The sequence below is a fragment of the Rhinoraja longicauda genome, chromosome 18 (assembly GCF_053455715.1).
Source record: "Rhinoraja longicauda isolate Sanriku21f chromosome 18, sRhiLon1.1, whole genome shotgun sequence".
NCBI lineage: Eukaryota > Metazoa > Chordata > Chondrichthyes > Rajiformes > Arhynchobatidae > Rhinoraja > Rhinoraja longicauda.
The window spans coordinates 40,098,107-40,120,032 of record NC_135970.1 but is presented as its reverse complement, the minus strand read 5'-3'; the positions used below and the strand labels follow the sequence as shown (position 1 = coordinate 40,120,032).

Sequence of the window (21,926 nt, the reverse complement as noted above, 5' to 3'; positions counted from 1 at the left end):
AGGGGGACGGGACAAAGGATGGATATAGGTGGAGACAGGAAGATAGAGGGAGATCTGGGAAGGGGGAGGGGAAGAGAGGGACAGAGGAACTATCTAAAGTTGGAGAAGTCGATGTTCATACCACTGGGCTGCAAGCTGCCCAGGCGAAATATGAGGTGCTGTTCCTCCAATTTCCGGTGGGCCTCACTATGGCACTGGAGAAGGCCCATGACAGAAAGGTCAGACTGGGAATGGGAGGGGGAGTTAAAGTATAAGAAAATAACTGCAGATGCTGGTACAAATCGATTTATTCACAAAATGCTGGAGTAACTCAGCAGGTCAGGCAGCATCTCGGGAGAGAAGGAATGGGTGACGTTTCGGGTCGAGACCCTTCTTCAGACTGAAGAAGGGTCTCGACCCGAAACGTCACCCATTCCTTCTCTCCCGAGATGCTGCCTGACCTGCTGAGTTACTCCAGCATTTTGTGAATAAATAGGTGGAGTTAAGGTGTTCGGCCACCGGGAGGTGATATGGAACCACACTGGGTCAGGGGAGATTAATTATAGATCAGAATCAGAATCGCCTTTATTGTCATCTAAAAAACATGTTTTTGGACGAAACTCCATTACCCACAGTCCAACAATCAGTCATAGTCCAAATAAATGGCATAATAGGCTTAAGGAAAAGACTTACTCTTGCTTCTACTTTCTTTTTATATTCCTATTCTCCCCTCCTGGAAAAGGTCCATGCTGGGTTTCCTTTTTTTCTGCCACCTCCTGACCACTACTTGTGAATCAGTGAGATATGACTAGTGGAAGATTAAAATACACACACAAAGGCACACCTAAGATGCAAACTAAAGCAACACTCACCAGTGTTGGGTCGATATCTTCGATAGTCAAGAGCCTGTTGTATATGCTGTGTACCTTTTCGTATTTCATCCGACTCTTTAAAAAAGTGGAAGGGTGACATTAACTGCTGGAGTACAGAACAGGGAGCAATGTGCCAAGATGATGACAGGTACATTTTATACATCAGAGGACAACATCATCTCTACTTACTTCTTCATAATCCGCATATGCAAAGTAAAGCAGCATGTTCTTCTTTAGCAAAGTGCTGATAGCCCTCTCGTAGATATTTGCAGCTTCGTCACTAAACAGTTTTGCATTGTTCATGTCCTGCCAAAAGTAATGTTTTTGAATAAAACATTCTTTAAATTAATGTGTAGGAAGGAACTGCAGATGCTAGTTCACACCGAAGATAGACACATAATGCTGGAGTAACTCAGCGGGACAGGCAGCATCTCTGGATATAAGGAATGGGTGATGTTTCGGGTCGAGACCCTTCTTCAGGCACATTTTGTGTCTGTTTATTCTTCAAAGCAATCTGCACTGACACAATAGACCTCTTTTACAGCTATGAACGAATACCAAGAACTCACCAGGGAAATGCCATTGTGGGGTTTTTGCTAGAGTTGTGAAAAAATAAACTCTGTTTATGGCACATCATAAATCACTATGCCACATAAGTTTACCTTAATAACAAAGGACTACAGCCTTTGTGTAGTTAAATCTCTGAAGCTGCTTCCCAGCAACATAACTAAATAAAATTAGACACCAGTTCACACAAGGGGATCCTAAAACACATGGCAAGAAGGCTTTAACAAGTCTATTGCAGAAAAGTGACAGCGGGCATTCCAGAGTCCAAGGACTAGGCAGATGAAAGCACGACAACAGTGAGGCAAGGGATAGGTGGATAGGCAAGGAACAAAAATGGGAAGAGTTGTAGGAGGCTGCAGAGAAAGGGGGAGATCAATGGAAACAAACCCAGTTATACTGCCCACTGTTATGGCAGCAACAACATAGAAGCGGGTATTACTGTAGACAATAGACAACAGACAATAGGTGCAGGAGTAGGCCATTCGGCCCTTCGAGCCAGCACCGCCATTCAATGTGATCATGGCTGATCTGTACTGGTCCAAAACCATTGGAGAAGATAGAACTGTAAATGAAAATCAGTGGGAAGGGAGGAAAAGGAGGCTCAGAAAGAAGCAGGTACCAAAGGGGTGGATGCCAACAAACAGTTCTTTGGGAAAGGAAGAGCTTTAGAGGCCAGTTATAGAATAAGGCAGAATTAAGGGAACGACTTTGAAACGAAGGTGCTAAGCACAAACTAACTTGCACAATAGTTGCCGAGGAGGTTCTCTATTATTGGTCGCAGTAAGCTATCAACACACTTGCCTCCCAACATGTGGACCACAGAGAATGGTAAATATTCTTTTATTATCATGTTAAAGGGCCTGGAGGTTAATAATTGATGGCCCCAGGAGATATCTTAACCAATAGACAATAGGTGCAGGAGGAGGCCATTCGCCCCTTCGAGCCAGCACCGCCATTCAATGTGATCATGGCTGATCATTCTCAATCAGTACCCCGTTCCTGCCTTCTCCCCATACCCCCTGACTCCGCTATCCTTAAGAGCTCTATCTAGCTCTCTCTTGAATGCATTCAGAGAATTGGCCTCCACTGCCTTCTGAGGCAGTGAATTCCACAGATTCACAACTCTCTGACTGAAAAGGTTTTTCCTCATCTCAGTTCTAAATGGCCCAGTTCTATAAATCAATTTATAATTATTTCTACAGGGATTCTCCGAGAAAAACCCATTAAAATAGAACTAGTAATTCAACTAGTAATTATGGTTGGTGTGCTTTGTAACTGTACAAAATGTGTTGCATCTCCTTATAAAAATTGCTTTAATCATACGTACAAGATCTGCTGATAGTCATGGATTTCTTACCCCCTTTTCTGCAAGCAGCTTGCTGGATTGCTCCAAATACTGTCCAGCTTCATACCAGATGTCAGGATGATGCCCCAAGACCAGAAGACATTGCTCGTAGGCAAACATAACTACAAGAAGACACGTGCACTTGTTTAGACTCCAATAATGTGGTTACATTTCACAAAGAGACATTAGCTAACATGCAAGCATTTACAAATGTCTGTTATTTCCAGAAATTATTATTAAAGAAAAGAACTCTTGCCAACTCTAAATTCGAAGAATATCCAATTTATATAGCTCCTTGTTATGTCTTTCTAAGAAATTCCACACTGCTTTATATACAATTGAATGCTCTCAAAACATAACAATACCTTGCATAAGCTATTTGGTGCAATAAAACATCCCGAGATGTTTCAAGGAAGCGTTATGACCTTAAACCAAAACAAAGGGTGGCTGAATTAAATCCATATTTGGACAGATAACCAAAAGCTCAGGTGGGTTTCAAGCAACTTCAAGGAAGATAGAACAAGAAAAGTTTAGAGAATGAATTACAAAGTTAAGTGCAGTGATCATTAGCTGTTTTATGTACAGCAAAATCCTTCTGATGGCAATTACTGGAACAAGCAGTTAATCTCTTTTTGGAATGCTTTTGCACAACACAAATATATTTTCTATGAACACTTCAGCACTGGCTGTTAATTAGCCTCACCTCGTTTTGTGATTAGTGTTTGGTCTTCTGTGCGAAGTGGGTTACTTTTTTCCCACTGGATATACTTCTTCCACATCTCCACCTGCTGTGCTTCCTGAGGGCTGTTCTGTGGTGGGACTGATGGTGCATTCCGGTCCAGACCTTTCATGACCGTCTCATATTCCTGCAGGCAAGGCAAGTAAGTAGTTCATTGTTCTGATGCACAGTTTATTTTAGTTTAGAGATACAGCGTGGAAACAGGCCCTTCGGCCCAGCGATCCCCGCACTCTAACGCTATCTTACTGGGGACAATCATACCCAAGCCAATTAATCTACAAACCTGTATGTCTTTGGAGCGTGGGAAACCGGAGATCCTGGAGAAAACCCACGCAAGTCATGGGGAGAACGTACAAACTCCGTACAGACAAGCACCCTTAGTCAGGATCAAACCCGGGTCTCTAGCGCAGTAAGGCAGCAACGCCATCGTGTCAGCACAGATAAAAACAAGACCCTTGCATTTTAAAGTCGACTCCGTTTGCACAAAGTGAGATGAGGATACTTACCTTTGCAACTCTGCGAGCATTCATGTAATCCCTACTCCGATCTTCAATCATTTTCTTGGCAAGGTGGATGTTAATGCTCTGTTGTGGAAGGAAGAAAAACTCTTTACTTTCATCATTCACACTTCATATCTAAAATCATACTTCAATATCACACGGGACTTTTACCCGACCAAATTTCCAAGCTAACTGCCACGTTCTGCAGCCTCCTGTTATCACTGTGCAACAAATCATTATTATGGAGGCTGCAAGCTTATGTAATACAATGACTCCTTTATTAAAACAATTTCCTTTAATATAATGTTTCAAATATGATGTAATGTAAAATATTTTATTTAACTAAGTATTAACACGAGCTATTTTCTTTATGTCAATCTCTTCCATTTAAAACAGTGCAAATAATTTGGGGAATCCTGCAAACATTCACCTAGTGGAAGTGGACAGATAGGAGCTGGACATTTTTTATCATTACTAAATGTAATTGGTACAGCATTTCGACTTTGTGGTCAGGCCGCATTTGGAGTATTGTGCGCAGTTCTGGTCACCCCGTTACGGGAAGGATGAGGAGACTTTGGAGAGGGTGAAGAAGAGGTCTACCAGAACGTTACCTGCATTAGAGGGTATTATTTACAAAGAAAGATTCAACAAAGTTTGATTGTTTTCTCTGGAACGTCAGAGGTTGAGAAAAGACTTGATCAAAGTATATAAGATTATGAGAGGCATAGAGTAGACAGTCAGAATCTTTTTTTCTTCCAGGGTGGAAATGTCAAGGACTAGAGGGCATAGCTTTAAGGTGAAAGAGGCAAAGTTTAAAGTATTTTTGGAGGCCAAATGGTGGGTGCCTGGATCATCCTACCAGGGAATTTGGCAAAGACAGATATAATGGTAGTGCTGAAGAGGTTTTTAGATAGGCAGGGAACGGAGGGATATGAATTAAGCGCAGGCAGAGGAGATTAGTTTAACTGGACATTCTGTTTGGGGCAGTCATTGTGGGCCAAAGAGCCTGTTTCTGTGCTGCTAAATGTTCCATGTTCAAATGGAAAAAGTCAGACAATCCAGAATCATTCCCCTTTACAATGACATTTCAAGGGTAGTTGAACAAATATAAGTAAATCATTTAAGGCATTTGTCAGCATTGTAACTGACTGCATTATGTTAAAATCAAATCTACAATTGGGAAAATGAACAAAAAACTTGTAGAAACATGTTACTCCCTTTAACAATCTTAACGACGAATCAATATATTCTAGGCGGACTCCTGCTTTTTAAAAAAAAATGATGGGAGACATTTTGTTTACTTATATTAATTCTTCTTTAGTAACATCACTCAGAAAAAGGAAAAATAATACATAAAAGTGAGGGAAGACCAAGAGCCCGGGATAAACAGGTTTGCTCTTTGAAAGCACCAGCATGACTTGATGGGAGGAAACAAAAAAAATGCTCTTGCCCAAATAAGTTATAAGTAGCAGTAAACCTTATCCTTCATTCTCTTCAGAATATTATCTGTGACTAAAGATTTTACCTCTTCATATTTGTTATAATCTCGCCATAACTGCTCAATATTTATCATAGGATTGACACAGCCTCGCTGATACACCCGACGAACTGCTGTTATCCTTTGGTTCTCTGCATAGGATCCCACAGCTTCCCTGTGAGAGGTCATGTGGAAGCATGTTAGAGTGAGCACAACTTTTAGATCTTTCTCTCTATAATATAATAATATATAAAATAAAAATCAGAATAAATGAAGAATAATATTTGTTACTTACACTCCTTTCAAAAAGTTAATGTAATCAACCCATATCTGCAAAAGATTTTTTATAATTAAAATTGTTGCACTTCCAGTTCACAATAATTTAAAACATTTTTTTTTATAAAGTTACAGAAGTAAAAAGAATTACTTGGTAAGACATAATCTCCATGCCAATTTTATCCAAGGCAAAATCATAAGCTTGAGCCATCTTCTCTCTGCAAGAGAATTGATAAAGCTGTTACAGAACATTATTTGACATCTGAAATAAAATTGCTAAAATATTAAAATTAAACAAAAGTTACACCAGTTCATTAATGCTTTAGAATACTTCACTTCTTACTTGTAACTAGGAAGCTTGCCTTTAGTCTCCCGTACATAGGCCAAATAACATTTCCATAGATCAATATGCAAAACCTTCATTAGACATCTCTGAAATAACTGAAAAGAACAAAAAAAAGTGATTTCTGAATAATGAACATTTTAAAGACATATTTCTTCCTGTTCTTTAGATCCTCCACAGATTATTCCCTGGAAAAGAGGCACTGTTGCCAGGTCTCTTTACATCACAACTCTATTTATAGTATGAATCTTGCTAGGCTATATTCTTGGTTAAAAGCCCGACTCTACTGGGGAAAAGATTGGAAAATAAGCAGAGATCTATGCACTGATTCATAGAATATAAAACATAAACAGGGCATTTGGCCCAGTCAGTTCATTCCAGTGCTTACAGTACAATCAAACTTCCTCCATCCTTCACATTTCTCTAAGAACAAATTGCTCTAAGAACATTCATCTTACATTCATGGTTATGCTTATTAATGTAGTCAGTTTGGTCTTGTGCTGATGGTGTGGAGGATAGCTACTGTGTTACAACTGGTCACTTGATTATAGAAGCCAGTTATTAATCTACATAAACATAATTCATACAGTAAAAAACAAATATGGTGTTTGTCAAGGTGTAAAATCTAAATTATTAAACTAACATGTTATCTTTCACTGACAGACTAACTAACCATTATTTAGGTATGGCTTGTTCCACTGTAGCGTGATTAAAACTGAGACTGTTTAGTTTACCTTTTCAACTTTGTCATAGTTCTTTGCCTTTATCTGTAGCAAAAATAAAGAGATTCACTTATTAAATTTTCCGTAAGTACGCTCTCTTAAAGAGAGCAGTCCAAGTTCCATAATACATCCATGTCACTGACTCAAATGAATGTGATCGACAGTGATAGTGAATTATTTGGCATCATTATTCATCCAATAGTAAGGATGAAAAGTTTGTTTATTCTCCAATGCACCTTAATAAAAAAGTTTAACAGACAGATAGAGAAAATACAAAGGAAATGATGAAAATGAACAAAGCAATAAAATAAAAAAAGATACAAAGATGAAATAAAGTGATTGAAAGAGGAAAAAAAAGCACTTTCTAACACTGGTTCAAAATTTACATTGTTTAACTTGTTTAATAGTTATAGTTGTACAAAATAGAAACAGGTCCTTCAACCCACCAGATCTATACCTACCTACACTAATCCCACTTGCCTGCTTTAATTGCATAACCCTTAGATTCCTGCTCATTCAAGTACCTGTTCAGATGAAACTGAAACGTTGTGCTGTTTCTGGTGGCTCAGTCCAGATACCAACTACTCTTCATGTGCAAAATGTATTCCTCAGATCCACCTTAAGACTCTTGCCTTACCGTAAACCGATACCCTCCAGTTTTAGACCCCCTACCATGGGAAACGGACACTGGCTATCCACCCTATCTATGCCTCACATACCTCTATCACATCTCAACCTCTTCTGTTCCATGAAAGCCAAACGCAGCGAGTTGAGTTGTGAATCTGTGGAATTCTCTGCCTCAGAAGGCAGTGGAGGCCGACTCTCTCGGTGCTTTCAAGAGAGTTAGATAGAGCTCTTAAAGATAGCGGAGTCAAGGGATATGGGGAGAAGGCAAGAACAGGGTACTGATTGTAGATGATCAGCCATGATCACAGTGAATGGTGGTGCTGGCTCGAAGGGCCGAATGGTCTACTCCTGCATCTATTTTCCATTGTCTATGGTCTAACGCAGCCTATTCAAACTCTCCAGATTACCCATGCCTGCCAATCCGGGCAACATCCACGTGAAGCTTTTCTGGCTTAATCACATCCTTCCCCTAGAATTGTACACAAAACTCCAAGTGTGGCCTAAACAATGTTCTGTGCAACTACAGTGGGACATCCCAACTCTTATAGTCAATGCCTCAACTGATGAAGGCAAGTACACCATAAGTTTTCTTCACCACCCTTCTACCCGTGTACCATTTTCAGGGAAATATCGACTTGTAATAGACAATAGGTGCAGGAGTAGGCCATTCGGCCCTTCGAGCCAGCACCGCCATTCGATGTGATCATGGCTGATCATTCTCAATCAGTACCCCGTTCCTGCCTTCTCCCCATACCCCCTGACTCCGCTATCCTTAAGAGCTCTATCTAGCTCTCTCTTGAATGCATTCAGAGAATTGGCCTCCCCTGCCTTCTGAGGCAGAGAATTCCACAGATTCACAACTCTCTGACTGAAAAAGTCTTTCTGTTCAACAACACTCTCCAGTGCCCGGCCAATTAGAATGTATGTTGTGCCCTGGTTTAACTTCCAACAATTGTTTGAGTTGAATTAAATCTACCATTCCCTTGCCCACTTTCCCAGTTGATCCATCTCCTGTTGTAACCTTAGGCAACCTTCTTCACAGTCCACCATACTTAAAATTTTGGTATCATCAGCAAATTTACTAATTATGCCACCGCCGATTTCATCCAAATCATTAATGATATATTTGACCAACAAAGGACACTGATCACTGCAGCACACCGCCGGTCACAGGCCTCCACTGTGAAAATGTCACCTTTCACCAAGCCAATTTTGTATCCAATGTGCTATCTCATCCTGAATACCACGCATTCTAAGCTTTTGGACTAGCCTAGCGTGCGAACCTCGTGCAAAGCCTTGCTAAAGTTCACGTTGGACAATGTCAGCCACCCTGCCGTCAATCCTCCTGGACACCTCTTCAAAAAACTAGGTCACATTTTCAGGCATGATGCCCAATGTGTTTACTGTTCCGAAACACTCTTTGCTTTTCCAACTACAAATAAATCCTGTCCCTCAGAATCCCTTCCAATAGCTTTCCCGCCACTGATGTAAGGCTAACCAGCCTGTAGATCCCTGGCTTATCCATTATCTTGCATCAAAGCAGTTTGAAAAATAACAATTATTTATATCTAAATGCAAGAATGCATTAAAAGAACGTCAGGACATCAGTATTGTATTCACATGTTCTGGTACATGCCATGAAGTTCACACCAGTAATGTACATTTCTCATTGAAACCTCTGTCCCGATGTGCGTGCTACCGGGGAGGTCTGGTAAGGTTGGGCTGAAGGAAAACTGCTCCAACAATTGTGATCTGATTGCAATAGGATCCGTTTAAATCCCCCAACTGGAACCATTCCAGTAAATAATTTCTGTGCTCTTTCTGGGACTTTCACAATCTTTTTGGAATCTGGTGACCAAAACTTGAATGCAGCCCTTCAGCTGTGTTCTACACAACTTTTAAACAGGTTCAACTTCCCAATGTTTCCATTTATGAATGCCTGAATCTCAAATGTTCAGCTGACCACTTCTTAAAATAAAATCCAGGTAATGATTCCTGTTGCTTCTTCCGATATCATCCAGGATGAAAATGCATCCTGCTTTTAAATTAAAAGATAAATCAGTCCGATGGCTTTCATTTCCCTTGAAGGACGGGATGGGGGTGAAGGTGTCAAATAGATCAAACAGTTTACTATGACAATCATTCATTTGGATAAATGGGCATTGACAGTAATGTTAACTTTGCTTTATAGATGCCATGAAACCCAAAGATGCGAGTTAATTGAGAATCATAGGGTTATACAGAACTGAATGGCGCCTTCTGGCTCATCGCATTCATACCGACCTTTAGGGAAGGCAAGAAGTTTCTCGGTATTGTAGACCAAGGAATTGGGAGATGTAAACCCATCCTAGATGTTGCAGTGCCACTTAAAGGCACTGCAACAAATTAAATTATGCAGTTCCAATTATAAAATAAGCATATGGAAATTTATTATAGAAGGCACATAATTACAAACTCTGATCACATTAAAAAATGTCTGACTTTTAAAAAAAACTTGACTAAAATTAAAAGAAAGCCAATCATTTTTCTACTAACAGAAAATACTTTTCAATGACTAGAGGCATTTCGCACTGGGTTCTCCCCAGAACAATTAGCTTCCAATGTGATCAGAATGCGCAAATCCTTAAATGCTGCTTGTGGCCTTAAAATTCCAATTAGGTTACATATAAACTATAATGTTTTATTCTTAATGTTTTATTCTTAATTGTTTACTGTATGTCATATTGTTACTTGCGAGCAATGCACCAAGGCAAATTCCTTGTATGTATACAGACTTGGCTAATAAAATTTATTCAATTCTATTCAATTGTACAATTCAATTCAATGTAACTGCTTAGAGTTGAAATTCTGCAAAGATTTTACGTTGTCTGTAAAACATTTCTCCTGCTCTATATAGCACTGTACACAAACATCGCCACTAATAATTTTCTCTTCTCAAAACCTTTTGGTCTCCTGAACTTTTCTATGACATTCATGGTGTAAAGAGATTTTTTTAAAGAATAATTAACTATATACTTTGTTTTACTGTAGGTCTTTTAATATGTTTACTGGCAGATGTCATCTGTTTTACCTCCTTTTGCGGATCATAACAGAATTTGAAGATTTTATCTGATGTTAACTAGACTTGAGCAAAGTACAAAGTGCTGGAGGAACTCAGCAGGTCAGGCAGCAAATGGGGAGGGAATGAGCTGGCAACATTTTGGGTCAGGAATCAGCCTGAAGGATCCTGACATGAAACGTCACCTATCCATTCCCTCTCCAAATGCTGTCTGATCCGTTAAATTCCTCAAGCTCTTTGTGTTTTGCTCAAGATTCCAGAATCTGCAGTTTCTTGTGTCTCCAGTTAACTGTACATATTATTGTAGGAAGGAACTGCAGATGCTGGTCTAAACCGAAGATAAACACAAAATGCTAGAGTAACTCAGCGGGACAGGCAGCTTCTCTGGATAGAAGGAATGTGTGACGTTTCGGGTCGAGACCCTTCAGACTGAGTCTGGGGAGAGGGAGATAAAGAAGTGCAAGGTGTGAAAATGAGAAAAGCGGATGGAAATCTTGGAAAATGTAGAATAGATCATGTTAGCTAGGAGAAGGTAACTAACAAAGCAAACAGAGATAAAATATAAACAAGGACAGTCAGACTAGTCAGAGAACTGGGAAGGGATGGAGAGATAGGGAAGGCAAGAGTTACTTGAAGTTAGAGAAGTCAATATTCATACTGTCTATCTGTCTAACTATACATATTGGTCTGGAGGATATGATAGAGGCATAATGGAGAACATGGATTTGAAAACAATCAGAGCCATGTAAGCCATTTATCAAGGCCATGTAAATAAGTAATCGCACATCTCTACATGTAGAAAGCTTGCTCTGCACATAAACCATAGGTAAGAGACTATCTCAATGTTTCTGCCTCAAAATGTTAATTGCCTGTTGGTTTTGGAGATATCGCATTGGAGATATCATGGTTGAGTTTTTAAAAATTGAGCTACAACATATTCTCTCAAAATAAGCATTTTTTATCTTCTGACCATTCTTGAGTCATGGGACCATACAAATTGCAAATTGGATTCTGTTAATGACATTTTAAAACCGGTGACCAGGAGCCCATCTTCATCCCAACATACATCACTTCTAGGGATCACCCAAAATCTCTACCATAGAGTCGACCAACTCGGTTTATGGGTGATCATAAACTTAGCTTACTACTATTACTTCTTCAGTTCTTTTAACTGCGTAATGAAACTCTGAAATAAGAAATTCATTTAATGCCAATATTGAGCATAATGTTTAGTGAATATTTACTCCAGTCCAATAAATACAACAGAATCTATTTCAACATACCCTTTAGTCAACAGATTATGCTGTAATCCCAATGCAATGCCAAGGATTGAATGCTCATTCATGTTAGTAACCAGATCATCTGATGTACTATTTTTGATGCAATAATCTTTGTGCCCAATCCTCTGCTTATCTTGTGCAAACTAGGACCAGATCCTTATAAGTTTTATCCATATTTTCATTGACTTTCACTGATTAATTGAAATATACCACATAGAAAATGCCCTTTGCCCTACTGAGTCCACACCAACCTGTACACTCTAGTTTGATGTTGTCCTGCTTTCCAATCTACGCCTCACACACTATGAAGGCCAATTAACCTACAAACCAGTGCATCTTTGGGATGTCGGAGGAAACCCATGCAGTCACAGAGCCAATATGCAAAACTCCATATAGACAACACTCGAGGTCAGGAACAAACCCAGGTCTCTGGGGCTGAGGCAGAAGCTCTACCAGCTGCACCTTTATGCTGAATAGTCCACAGCTTCTTGTGAATTAAACTTTAAAGAATGAAATGAGCTGTGCGTGTGCAAGATCTGTAAATAAGATACTTGTGGCTGAAATTTGCATGATCTATTCACATAATAGCCATCATATGTTAAGCACCTTCTCCAGTATTTTACTTCCACATACTCAGCGGTAAACCCCAATGAGTAAGAAACTCTCCACACACAAGCCGAGAAGAGATCGCTGCTTTATAAACAGCTCATGTTTACCACAAGTCCATTCATTACAGATATAGTACAGTAGTCATCATTTGGGTCATGATGGCTACTGTACTGTACATGATGACTACTCCATTGAATTTACCTTTACAGACACATGGGGTTGAAGAATCATCTTAGTAGTACCGATTTGAACATCAGTGACTACCAAAGAATTACCAGAAAAGTTCTTCACCACCCTGGCTATGTCATTATATTAGCAACCTGGATGGGATTTATTCCAAACATTTACCCTGGAAAACCAGGCACACTTGTAGAAGGATACTGGGATAGTGTCTTTACTCATGTCAACTATCCATCGTACAAATCAACATGAATCCGGTGGGAACACTGCCGCCCGGAAGGCAATCAGTGAATTTGGCTTTGTTTTCATTTTTATTCCTCGGATATTTCGTAACTTAAGGTATAATATAAGAAAATAACTGCAGATGCTGGTACAAATCGGGATTCCAAAGATTAACCCTTGAGTGAGTTAATTTCCCAATGCACCTATCAAGGAAGGTTACGTCCAATGTCTCAAATGACTTTTACCCTCAAGTCTCCACGCGTCATCATTGATTAACCTACGTACAAGGTAACAAAGCTTTTTAGGCTTTATATTCATTCATTGGTGGTAGGTGTATGGCACTGGCCAACATTTAGTGGTAGATTGAAACACTTAGTGCCCAGTTTCTTTAAAATGGAGACACAAGAAATTGCAGTTGCTGGAATCTTGAGCAAAACACAAAAAGCTAGAGGAACCCAGCAGGTCAGGCAGCATCTGGAGAGGGAATGGACAGGCCACATCTCGGGTCAGGACCCCTCTCCATTCTGAAGTAGGGCCCTGATCTGAAACGTCACCTGTCCATTCCCTGCCCAGACCCGCTGAGCTTCTCTAGCACTTTGTGTTTTGTCCTTCAAATACATGGGTTAGTAGACTATGTCAGAGGGCAGTTAAGGCTTAACTACATTGCTTTAGGTCTGGAATCATTCATAAGCCAGACAGGATAAGGATGACAGGTTTTTCAGGTGGGTCTTTGTGACAATCTGACTGCTTCATGGTTGTGATATCATTATTGACGCAAACCTATTAATACATATTATTTCCTTCTCTGAATTCACGCTCATTGGCTACTGTGTTGAAAGTTGAATTCATGTCCCTGTAACGTGTCCAGCCTGGAAATTACTTGTCAAGTACGAGAATGACTGTTTTACTGTCCACTGAACTTAACAGCCATTTGCTTGTGAAAACTAAGGCAGGCAACTTCTATATTTTGATATCGCCAGCAGCTAGAGGGAGCAGTCACAGATAGGTTATCTTTTCCATTATTGTCCTTTGAGATTGGAATATTACATTCTCCCTCATGAGAGTTAAAGTAAACGATGCTGATAATTATCCCAATGCTTTTCTTTCTCCTTCAACATCCAACTACATCCTTAAGATTCAAAAGTAATTTGTTCATTGTTTTTCATGAAGGAAATTCTTCAAAAATCCCCATGGTACACGAGGTTACTTTAGGAGTGAGTTCTTGTAGTTTACAAATGTATGTATAAGTAGAAGTTGGTTAGTTTTAAAGAACTTGCAAGAAAAGAAAGCAGTAAAGTGGTGCATTGACTAATGCTGACTCACAAATCCAAAGACCTGGATTTGATTCTGACCTTGGGTGCTCTGTGTGGAATTTGCATGGTCTTCCTGTGAGTGCATGTGTTTCCCCCCCCATGCTCCGGTTTCCTTCCATATTCCAAGATGTGCTGGTTGGTAGGTTAAATGGCCATTGTAAATTACATATGGTGTTTCTCAAAAGTAGGTGAATCAAGGAGACCAGGGTCAGCAGTTGAACAGGAAACAATTGGAAGAGATTGCTCTGTGACTTGGCATAGACTCAATAGGCTAAAGGGCCTTCCCGTTTGTCAGATGCAATAAGAATACGAATAGGATGTGTGCAGATTTACATTTGAAAGTAATAGGCCGCCTGGTGCCGAGCATCAATTCCAGTCACCACACCTTTGAGGGGTAGTTGCCCAGTGGTCAGAATTGATCTGGTGGGCCAAATGGCCTGTTTCCATGCGTTATACTTTATATGTAAAGATTCTAGAGAGGTATCCCAGAAGATACACACGATGGTTCCATAAATTAGGAATTTCAGCTACCGGTTCAGATCGGAGAGGACCCAATTGTTCTACTTGAGGCAAAGAATGTCGAGAGAATAGACACAGATGTTCAAGATTATGACTAGTTTAGAAATGTTAACTAGAGTGAAGTGGTTCCCATTAGCAGACGATCACAGGACTGGTGCATATAGATTTAATGGGATGTTGAAACAGACACATGGCACAGGGAGGAAAAATACTATTATGCTGAAATTGGTTGCAACCTGAAACTTGCTTGCAAGTGGGCAGTGAAATTGATTCAAACATAACTTTCAAAGGAAAAAGTACAGCCACTATGAGACAGCCAGCTGTTATCAGGCAACTGAATCATCCCAAGACTAATGCTGAACTATCTACCTCTTTGATGCCCTTCAGACCATCCTTGATCAGACTTGCTGGCTTTACCTTGCACTAAACGTTATTCTATTATCATGTATCCACACATGATTGTGATAATGTTTTGTCTCTCTGCTGAATGGTTAGCACGCAACAAAAAACTTTTCACTGTACCTCGATACACATGACAATAAACTAAACTGAAACTGAAAAAAATAAGAATAACTTGTTGGTCGGCAAAAAATAGGATAAAAGGAATTAGGCAAAAAGGGTTTCCTCCTGTGATGTAACAATTTTATGACCCTGGGGATCAATAGACTTTTTTTTGGATGTTCCAGGTATGGAAATAAAGCGAGAAGAGGGTTCACAAAGATCCATGGATATTTCTTTCTTCAATGGTTCTTTTCTTTCTGGATATCCCACATTTGCAGTCCTTTTTTCCCCCAGTTTCTTTAATTTTACAGCCTTCCCTTTCCCACAGGTTTTCAAAAAAATGTGTGTTCTTGTTTTTTTGCATTACGTCAGTGTGAAAAGCTTATTGCTTAACATTTCTTGTTGTCCATCAAGTTGGATCTCAGTGCTTTAACCGTCTCCCTTCATGTTGAGAGTTGTTGTTTTCTATTTCATTTTGTTTCACATTTTAATCTTCAGATGTGAGAAAAAGTTAAACCACTACTGTGGCATTTTGCATTTGGATGTGAGATCTTCAATGTACCCGCACACACTGCTTCATTTAATTCCATATTTAGTAAGTCATCAGGTTTAACAGTCCAAAGCAGTCAAGTTCAAAGTATTATAAGAAGATAACTGCAGATGCTGGTACAAATCGAAGGTATTTATTCACAAAATGCTGGAGTAACTCAGCAGGTCAGGCAGCATCTCAGGAGAGAAGGAATGGGTGACGTTTCGGGTCTGAAGAAGGGTCTCGACCCGAAACGTCACCCATTCCTTCTCTCCTGAGATGCTGCCTGACCTGCTGAGTTACTCCAGCATTTTGTGAATAAATACCTTCAAGTTCAAAGTATGTCAGGATGAATACAGGTCAGAGTATATCAGAGTAGTCCAGCTTAGGATGGTTTCTCTCTCAATTTTGTGAAATCTGCTGTCCATTATCAGTTTACAAATAAATATACAGCAATGCAAGGAAGCAAACATTTTGCAAATATGACCCACTCCACCTACTCAATTTCATTAAATAATTATTTGTGAAAATTTCACTTAAGAAAAAATATAAAACAAACTTATTTCATATAGCATCTTTCATGACCTTAGGAGCACTAACGGTGCTTCATGGGCTATCAGTACTCTGAAAAGTGTAATCATTGTTGTAACATAAGAAAATAGTGCTTATTTTACTTGAACTTTCTCCGACATCTCCCTCCCGTTTCTGGACCTCAACGTCTCCATCACAGTAGACAGACTAGTGACTGACATCTACTATAAACCCACTGACTCACACAGCTATCCCACCCTGCCTCCTGCAAAAAGTCTATCCCCTACTCCCAATTCCTCCGTCTACGCCGCATCTGTGCCCGGGATGAGGTGTTTCACACTAGGGCATCAGAGATGTCCTCATTCTTCAGGAAACGGGGCATCCCCTCTTCCATTATAGATGAGGCGCTCACTAGGGTCTCTTCTACATCCCGCAGCTCCGCTCTTGCTCCCCCTCCCCCCATTCGTAACAAGGACAGAATCCCCCTCGTTCTCACCTTCCACCCCACCAGCCAGCGTATCCAACAAATCATCCACCAACATTTCCGTCACCTACAACGGGACCCCACCACTGGCCACATCTTCCCATCCCCTCCCCTTTCTGCGTTCCGCAGAGACCGTTCCCTCCGTAACTCCCTGGTCCACTCGTCCCTTCCTACCCAAACCACCCCATCCCCGGGCATTTTCCCCTGCAACCGCACGAGATGCAACACCTGTCCCTTTACCTCCCCCCTCAACTCCATCCAAGGACCCAGTCTTTCCAGGTGAGACAGAGGTTCACCTACACCTCCTCCAACCTCATCTATTGTATCCGCTGCTCTAGATGTCAACTTCTTTACATCGGCGAAACCAAACGCAGGCTCGGCGATCGTTTCGCTCAACACCTTCGCTCAGCCCGCCTTAACCAACCTGATCTCCCGGTGGCTGAGCATTTCAACTCCCCCTCCCACTCCCAGTCTGACCTTTCTGTCATGGGCCTCCTCCAGTGCCACCGGAAATTGGAGGAATGGCACCTCATATTTCGCTTGGGCAGCTTGCAGCCCAGCGGTATGAACATTGACTTCTCCAACTTTAGATAGTTCCTCTGTCCCTCTCTTCCCCTCCCCTTCCCAGATCTCCCTCTATCTTCCTGTCTCCACCTAAATCCTTCCTTCGTCCCACCCCCGACATCAGTCTGAAGAAGGGTCTCGACCCGAAACGTCGCCCATTCCTTCTCTCCTGAGATGCTGCCTGACCTGCTGAGTTATTCCAGCATTTTGTGAATAAATACCTTCGATTTGTACCAGCATCTGCAGTTATTTTCTTACACAGAAAATAGTGCAGCTCATTTACACACAGCAAGTACCCCCACATACTAATGTATTCATGAATAGATGATAGTTTAGTGATGCGAATTAGAGACAAACATTGGCTAGGATGCTGAGGAACACTGATCCTGCTCTACAAAATCATGCCTGTGCATTTTGTTTTTTACATTTTACATTCTCCTACAGAAACAGGTGTTCTAACATTTCAATGGAGAACAGCACGTCTCTCAGCCTTGAGCGAATGGAGCCACTTGACCACATTTCCAACACAGAAGAAAAAGCTGGCAAAGTTCTTCAATAAAATGTCGTCACGGTGAGAGTGCTCACAACACCTGAACATGGTGCCTCACACAATAGAAACCACTTTCTGTCTGCAAATGAGTCAGTGTCTGCTTTGTAAAAGAACAGCATGCTTACGGAGCATGCTTCGTAAGTTTCAATCATTTACTTTTGCCTATGGATAGCAGATAATTGGAATATAATAAGATTGAGACACAGAACAGTGATTAACAACTGCAGGTGGCCTTTCATTCTATTACGTCTATGCTATAAAAATAATCTAACGCCTTATATACATACATCTGTGTATCAAGTGTCATTTAAGTATTTTAATATGAAGGTTTTTGCCTATACCATCCCTTCAAGCAATGGGTAATAATTCCCCACCACTGAGTGAAAACATTTTCCTCAACTCCCTTCTCCCAAACACCTTTATTTCAATTCCCCAAGTTAGTAACCTATCCACTGAGGAAATGTTTCATTCTTGTTCATATTTACTGTTTTGGATTCTCTGAACAAATCTCACATTAGGTTCACCTGTTCCAAAGGAGACCACCCCGCCCGAGGCAAGGTCACACATGACTAACATTTCCCACCCCCCTCCCTTCCTATCCACAATATCCCCCCAGTAATGGTGACCAAGTTTTCAAAATGGTGAAGTGAAATGTGAGGAGTTTCAAAAAGTGTCATGGTCTAACCAATTTTACAGACAAAACTCAATTCCGCTGGGTCTCATGTTCAGCCAACAGCTCCAATTCCTTCCTCCATCTATCTCTGGACCACAGCTCCTGCCGGTGCCTCCCTGTGAGTCCTAATGTTTGATTACTTGCCCAGATCCCCCCCCCCGGGCAGAGTTTGCACCCATGCCAATCTGAACCTGCTTTGCTAGCTAACTGAATGGTTCAGAGAGGTGGTGGGGAGTTGATGGCTATGTGAATGGAGAGGTCAGCCCGAACACACCATGAAAATGCTGGGGCAAGGGCTGAATTTAAGAGCTGCTGGCTGAGCTGCATAGAAGCTGTAGGTAAATGTCCATTGATGCTTAGGAAAAGCTTGAGAATTCCAGACCGGCTGTCATTTGTCGTGGGACTGGGACAGAATCTTTGTAGGTTGTACAGTCCTGACCACATAGTGTGGGTCACTCTACCACAGCACGCGCTTAGTGCTACAACATCTGCCCCGTAACATACTGACCAGAGCTGTGCAAAATTCTCTCTCTGTGGCCAAACTAGATTTTTAGCATGGCCTTATTGATCTCAATTTTACGTTTCAGCCAATATTGGATCCCCAGTGTTAATCTCTTTGTATATTTATCAAGTGACTTCTGTTTGCTTCTCTAGTTCTTTACCCTATCATGTTTCTCTTGCTATTTTCCCTTCTCTGCTTGCTCTATCTCACTTCTTTCTATTGATTCCAGTTACCTTTTATTTTGAAGGTAGACACAAAATGCCGCAGTTTTTTTCCTATATCTTTTTTTGCCCACCTGATATCTTTCTGCAGTCTATAATTATCTTTCTTACTATTAGCCACACTGCCAATTTATGATACCCACCGCAAACTACTCAACCCTAGAACCTTGATTTCTGTCCATGTCTTTGACATATACCACAATCAGAAATAACCTATCCTGGGCCTTGTGGGTTTGTACTGTAAACAGTCTTCATTTTTGTCACTCAGCTAATTTACGACCCAATATAATAATTTCCCTTGGATCCCCTTGAATTTTATTGAGCACTAGGTATTATTATAGGGACTAGATATGCTGGGACTGTTTCCTTGCAACAAAGTGCCTGAGGATTAACATTATAGATATTTCTAAATTCATTTGGTGGATTAAGATGGATTGCCAGTTATTCATAGTTAAAACTAGAAGGCAGATTTAAAGGGGGTTTTAACATTGAGAGTGATAGGCATATTGAACAAGCATCCAGAGGAATTGGTAGAGGCAGGTATAATTACAATGTTTAAAAGATATTTGAACAGGTACATGTATAAGAGGAATATGGGTCCAATGTGGGCAAAAGGGACTAGCTCAGGATGATGCTTTGACTGACATGGATGAGTTTTGCCAAAAGGCCCGTTTCCATGCTGTACAACTCTGACTCTAGTTTATACAGCGCGGAAACAGGCCCTCTGGCCCACCGAGTCCGCACCGACCAGTGATCCCCACACGCGAGCACTATCCTACACACACTAGGGATAATTTACATTTTTATACCAAGCCAATGAACCTATACGTCCTTGGAGTGGGGGGGGGGGGGGGGGGGGGGGGGCGGCGGTGGGGGCAACGACCAAAGATCTCGGAGAAAACCCACGCAGGTCATGGGAGAATGTACAAACTCCATACAGACAAGCACCCGCAGTCAGTATTGAAACGGGTCTCTGGCGCTGTAGGGCAGTAGCTCTACCTCTATGCCACTGTGCCGCCCTACTGAGATCATCAAAATTGCCCTCCAGCCCCCTTTTACTTGCTCCCCAAAATAATCAATTGTTGTTCGAGCTTCCCTTAACAAATCCATGTTATGCTTGAAAACCTGTGATTTTCTAAGCAATGATTTAGTAACTTAGAATATTTTCTAACAATTTGTAGCACTGATGTTACATTGACAAGTCCAAAATAATCTTCTTTATCCCTTTCAACCTTTAAAAACAGTCCCACATTAAGTCTTCCAGTCCTCTAGAAGCTTGGAATTTCTAATAGATACCTTATTGTATGGTATCTGATAATGATTTGGCAATATCTTTCATATTAGCAGCCTTATAGGATTATAGACCAGTAGACTTGTGGCATAAATGTAATTCCTTATTGCATCACGAAATGTAGGAATAGATAAATAACTTTAATGTACACAGCTTATTTTCACTAAGTAAATCATCTGTGTTACTTTACTTGAGTGTTAACAGACTGAAAAAACAGTGCTGGATCTCAGGGATATTATATCAGAGGTCCAAACGGTTGGAGTGCCTTCAAAAGGAGAAAATGTAGTTTATAGGTTTGGTAGCTGAAGGTACCAGGGCAAAGAAAGGAGCAATTGCAAATCAGCAAGAGGCAAGAAATAGCAGAACAATGGTATCCGAGAGCTATAGGGTATCAGCAATTAGAGACAAGACCATAAAAGGATTTAAAAACCAAGGTGATAATTTAAAACAAAGCAACGCTTACCAGGAACTGATACAAGCCTGAAAGTACAGGAGTGATAGGTGAAAAAGACCTTTTTAGTTAGACATGCTCAGCAATTTTGGAATAACGCAAGTTTACTAAGAGTAGGAGTGAGGGATATTGGCCAGAAGTAGATTTTTTAATAATTGTCTGGAGTTAACAAAGATATGTTAGATACCTTGAGCAGATGAATCTGAATGGTGATGCTCAAAATTTTTTTAAAATCTGCCTGACTTTAATATCGATGCAAAAACTACAAGTTTTTTTTAAGTAAGTCTTTGAATGCAGTGAATAAAATTCTCTCAATCGAATTATGCAGAACTCTATGTTAAATATGGAGAAAAGCATTTATTCAATATCCAAAGTGATAAATCATAGCGCTTGTAAATACTTTATTTTAAAGTAACCTGCATTTCAAATATTTTTGAGACAACAATATACATATTAAAAAGGGTTTTTTTAATGGCCAGATAGCTTCATTAAGGTCTAACAAAGATTTGGCCTTTATGCACCAAAATGTAACATTTTCACAACATGGCTAGATTATTAATAGTAAAAATAAAAGTGATAGCAGAATTCAGCAGGTTAGGCAGCATCTGTGGTGGGAAACGGACAGTTGCTAACTCATCCTCTCTAGTCCATAGAGTCTTGACCTGAAACATCAACTATCCATTTCCAGCCACAAGATGCTGCCTGAATTACTCCAAGTTTTTTTTTTGCTCCAGATTTCAGCATCTGCATATTCATATGCCTCCAGAAAGCTCGAATTTATATCAAAATGTATGATATTTCTTGATTCCTTTGGAGGTTGAAACCAGCACAGCCAATGGAGGAGAGCTGAAATCACTGACACCCCCACATGAAAGATTCTGAAACCACACGAGTTTCATGGAATAACAAAGGCAAATGCAGATAGCTATTGCAAAATCTCTTAGAAGTTTGTTAGCAACCCTGCCCACCCAAACTCGCCATTCACAGGAATTCGAAGTTAA

The 21,926-nt window shown here is 40.5% G+C and overlaps 1 protein-coding gene across 2 annotated transcripts in view; it reads right to left on the bottom strand.

The window, feature by feature from the left end:
• Window positions 1-21,926, bottom strand: part of cstf3 (cleavage stimulation factor, 3' pre-RNA, subunit 3) — an 80,858-nt gene that overhangs the window by 13,332 nt on the left and 45,600 nt on the right. Inside the window, exons 4-13 of one of the 2 annotated variants that reach the window (XM_078414870.1) lie at window positions 6,833-6,865; window positions 6,099-6,196; window positions 5,907-5,973; window positions 5,775-5,809; window positions 5,528-5,654; window positions 4,009-4,086; window positions 3,467-3,629; window positions 2,776-2,885; window positions 1,041-1,157; window positions 852-926 (exon numbers count right to left, since the gene is read on the bottom strand). In XM_078414870.1, coding sequence (XP_078270996.1) covers window positions 852-926; window positions 1,041-1,157; window positions 2,776-2,885; window positions 3,467-3,629; window positions 4,009-4,086; window positions 5,528-5,654; window positions 5,775-5,809; window positions 5,907-5,973; window positions 6,099-6,196; window positions 6,833-6,865 — 903 coding nt within the window. The remainder of the gene's footprint in view (window positions 1-851; window positions 927-1,040; window positions 1,158-2,775; window positions 2,886-3,466; window positions 3,630-4,008; window positions 4,087-5,527; window positions 5,655-5,774; window positions 5,810-5,906; window positions 5,974-6,098; window positions 6,197-6,832; window positions 6,866-21,926) is intronic. The other variant, XM_078414872.1, reaches the window with a different exon arrangement.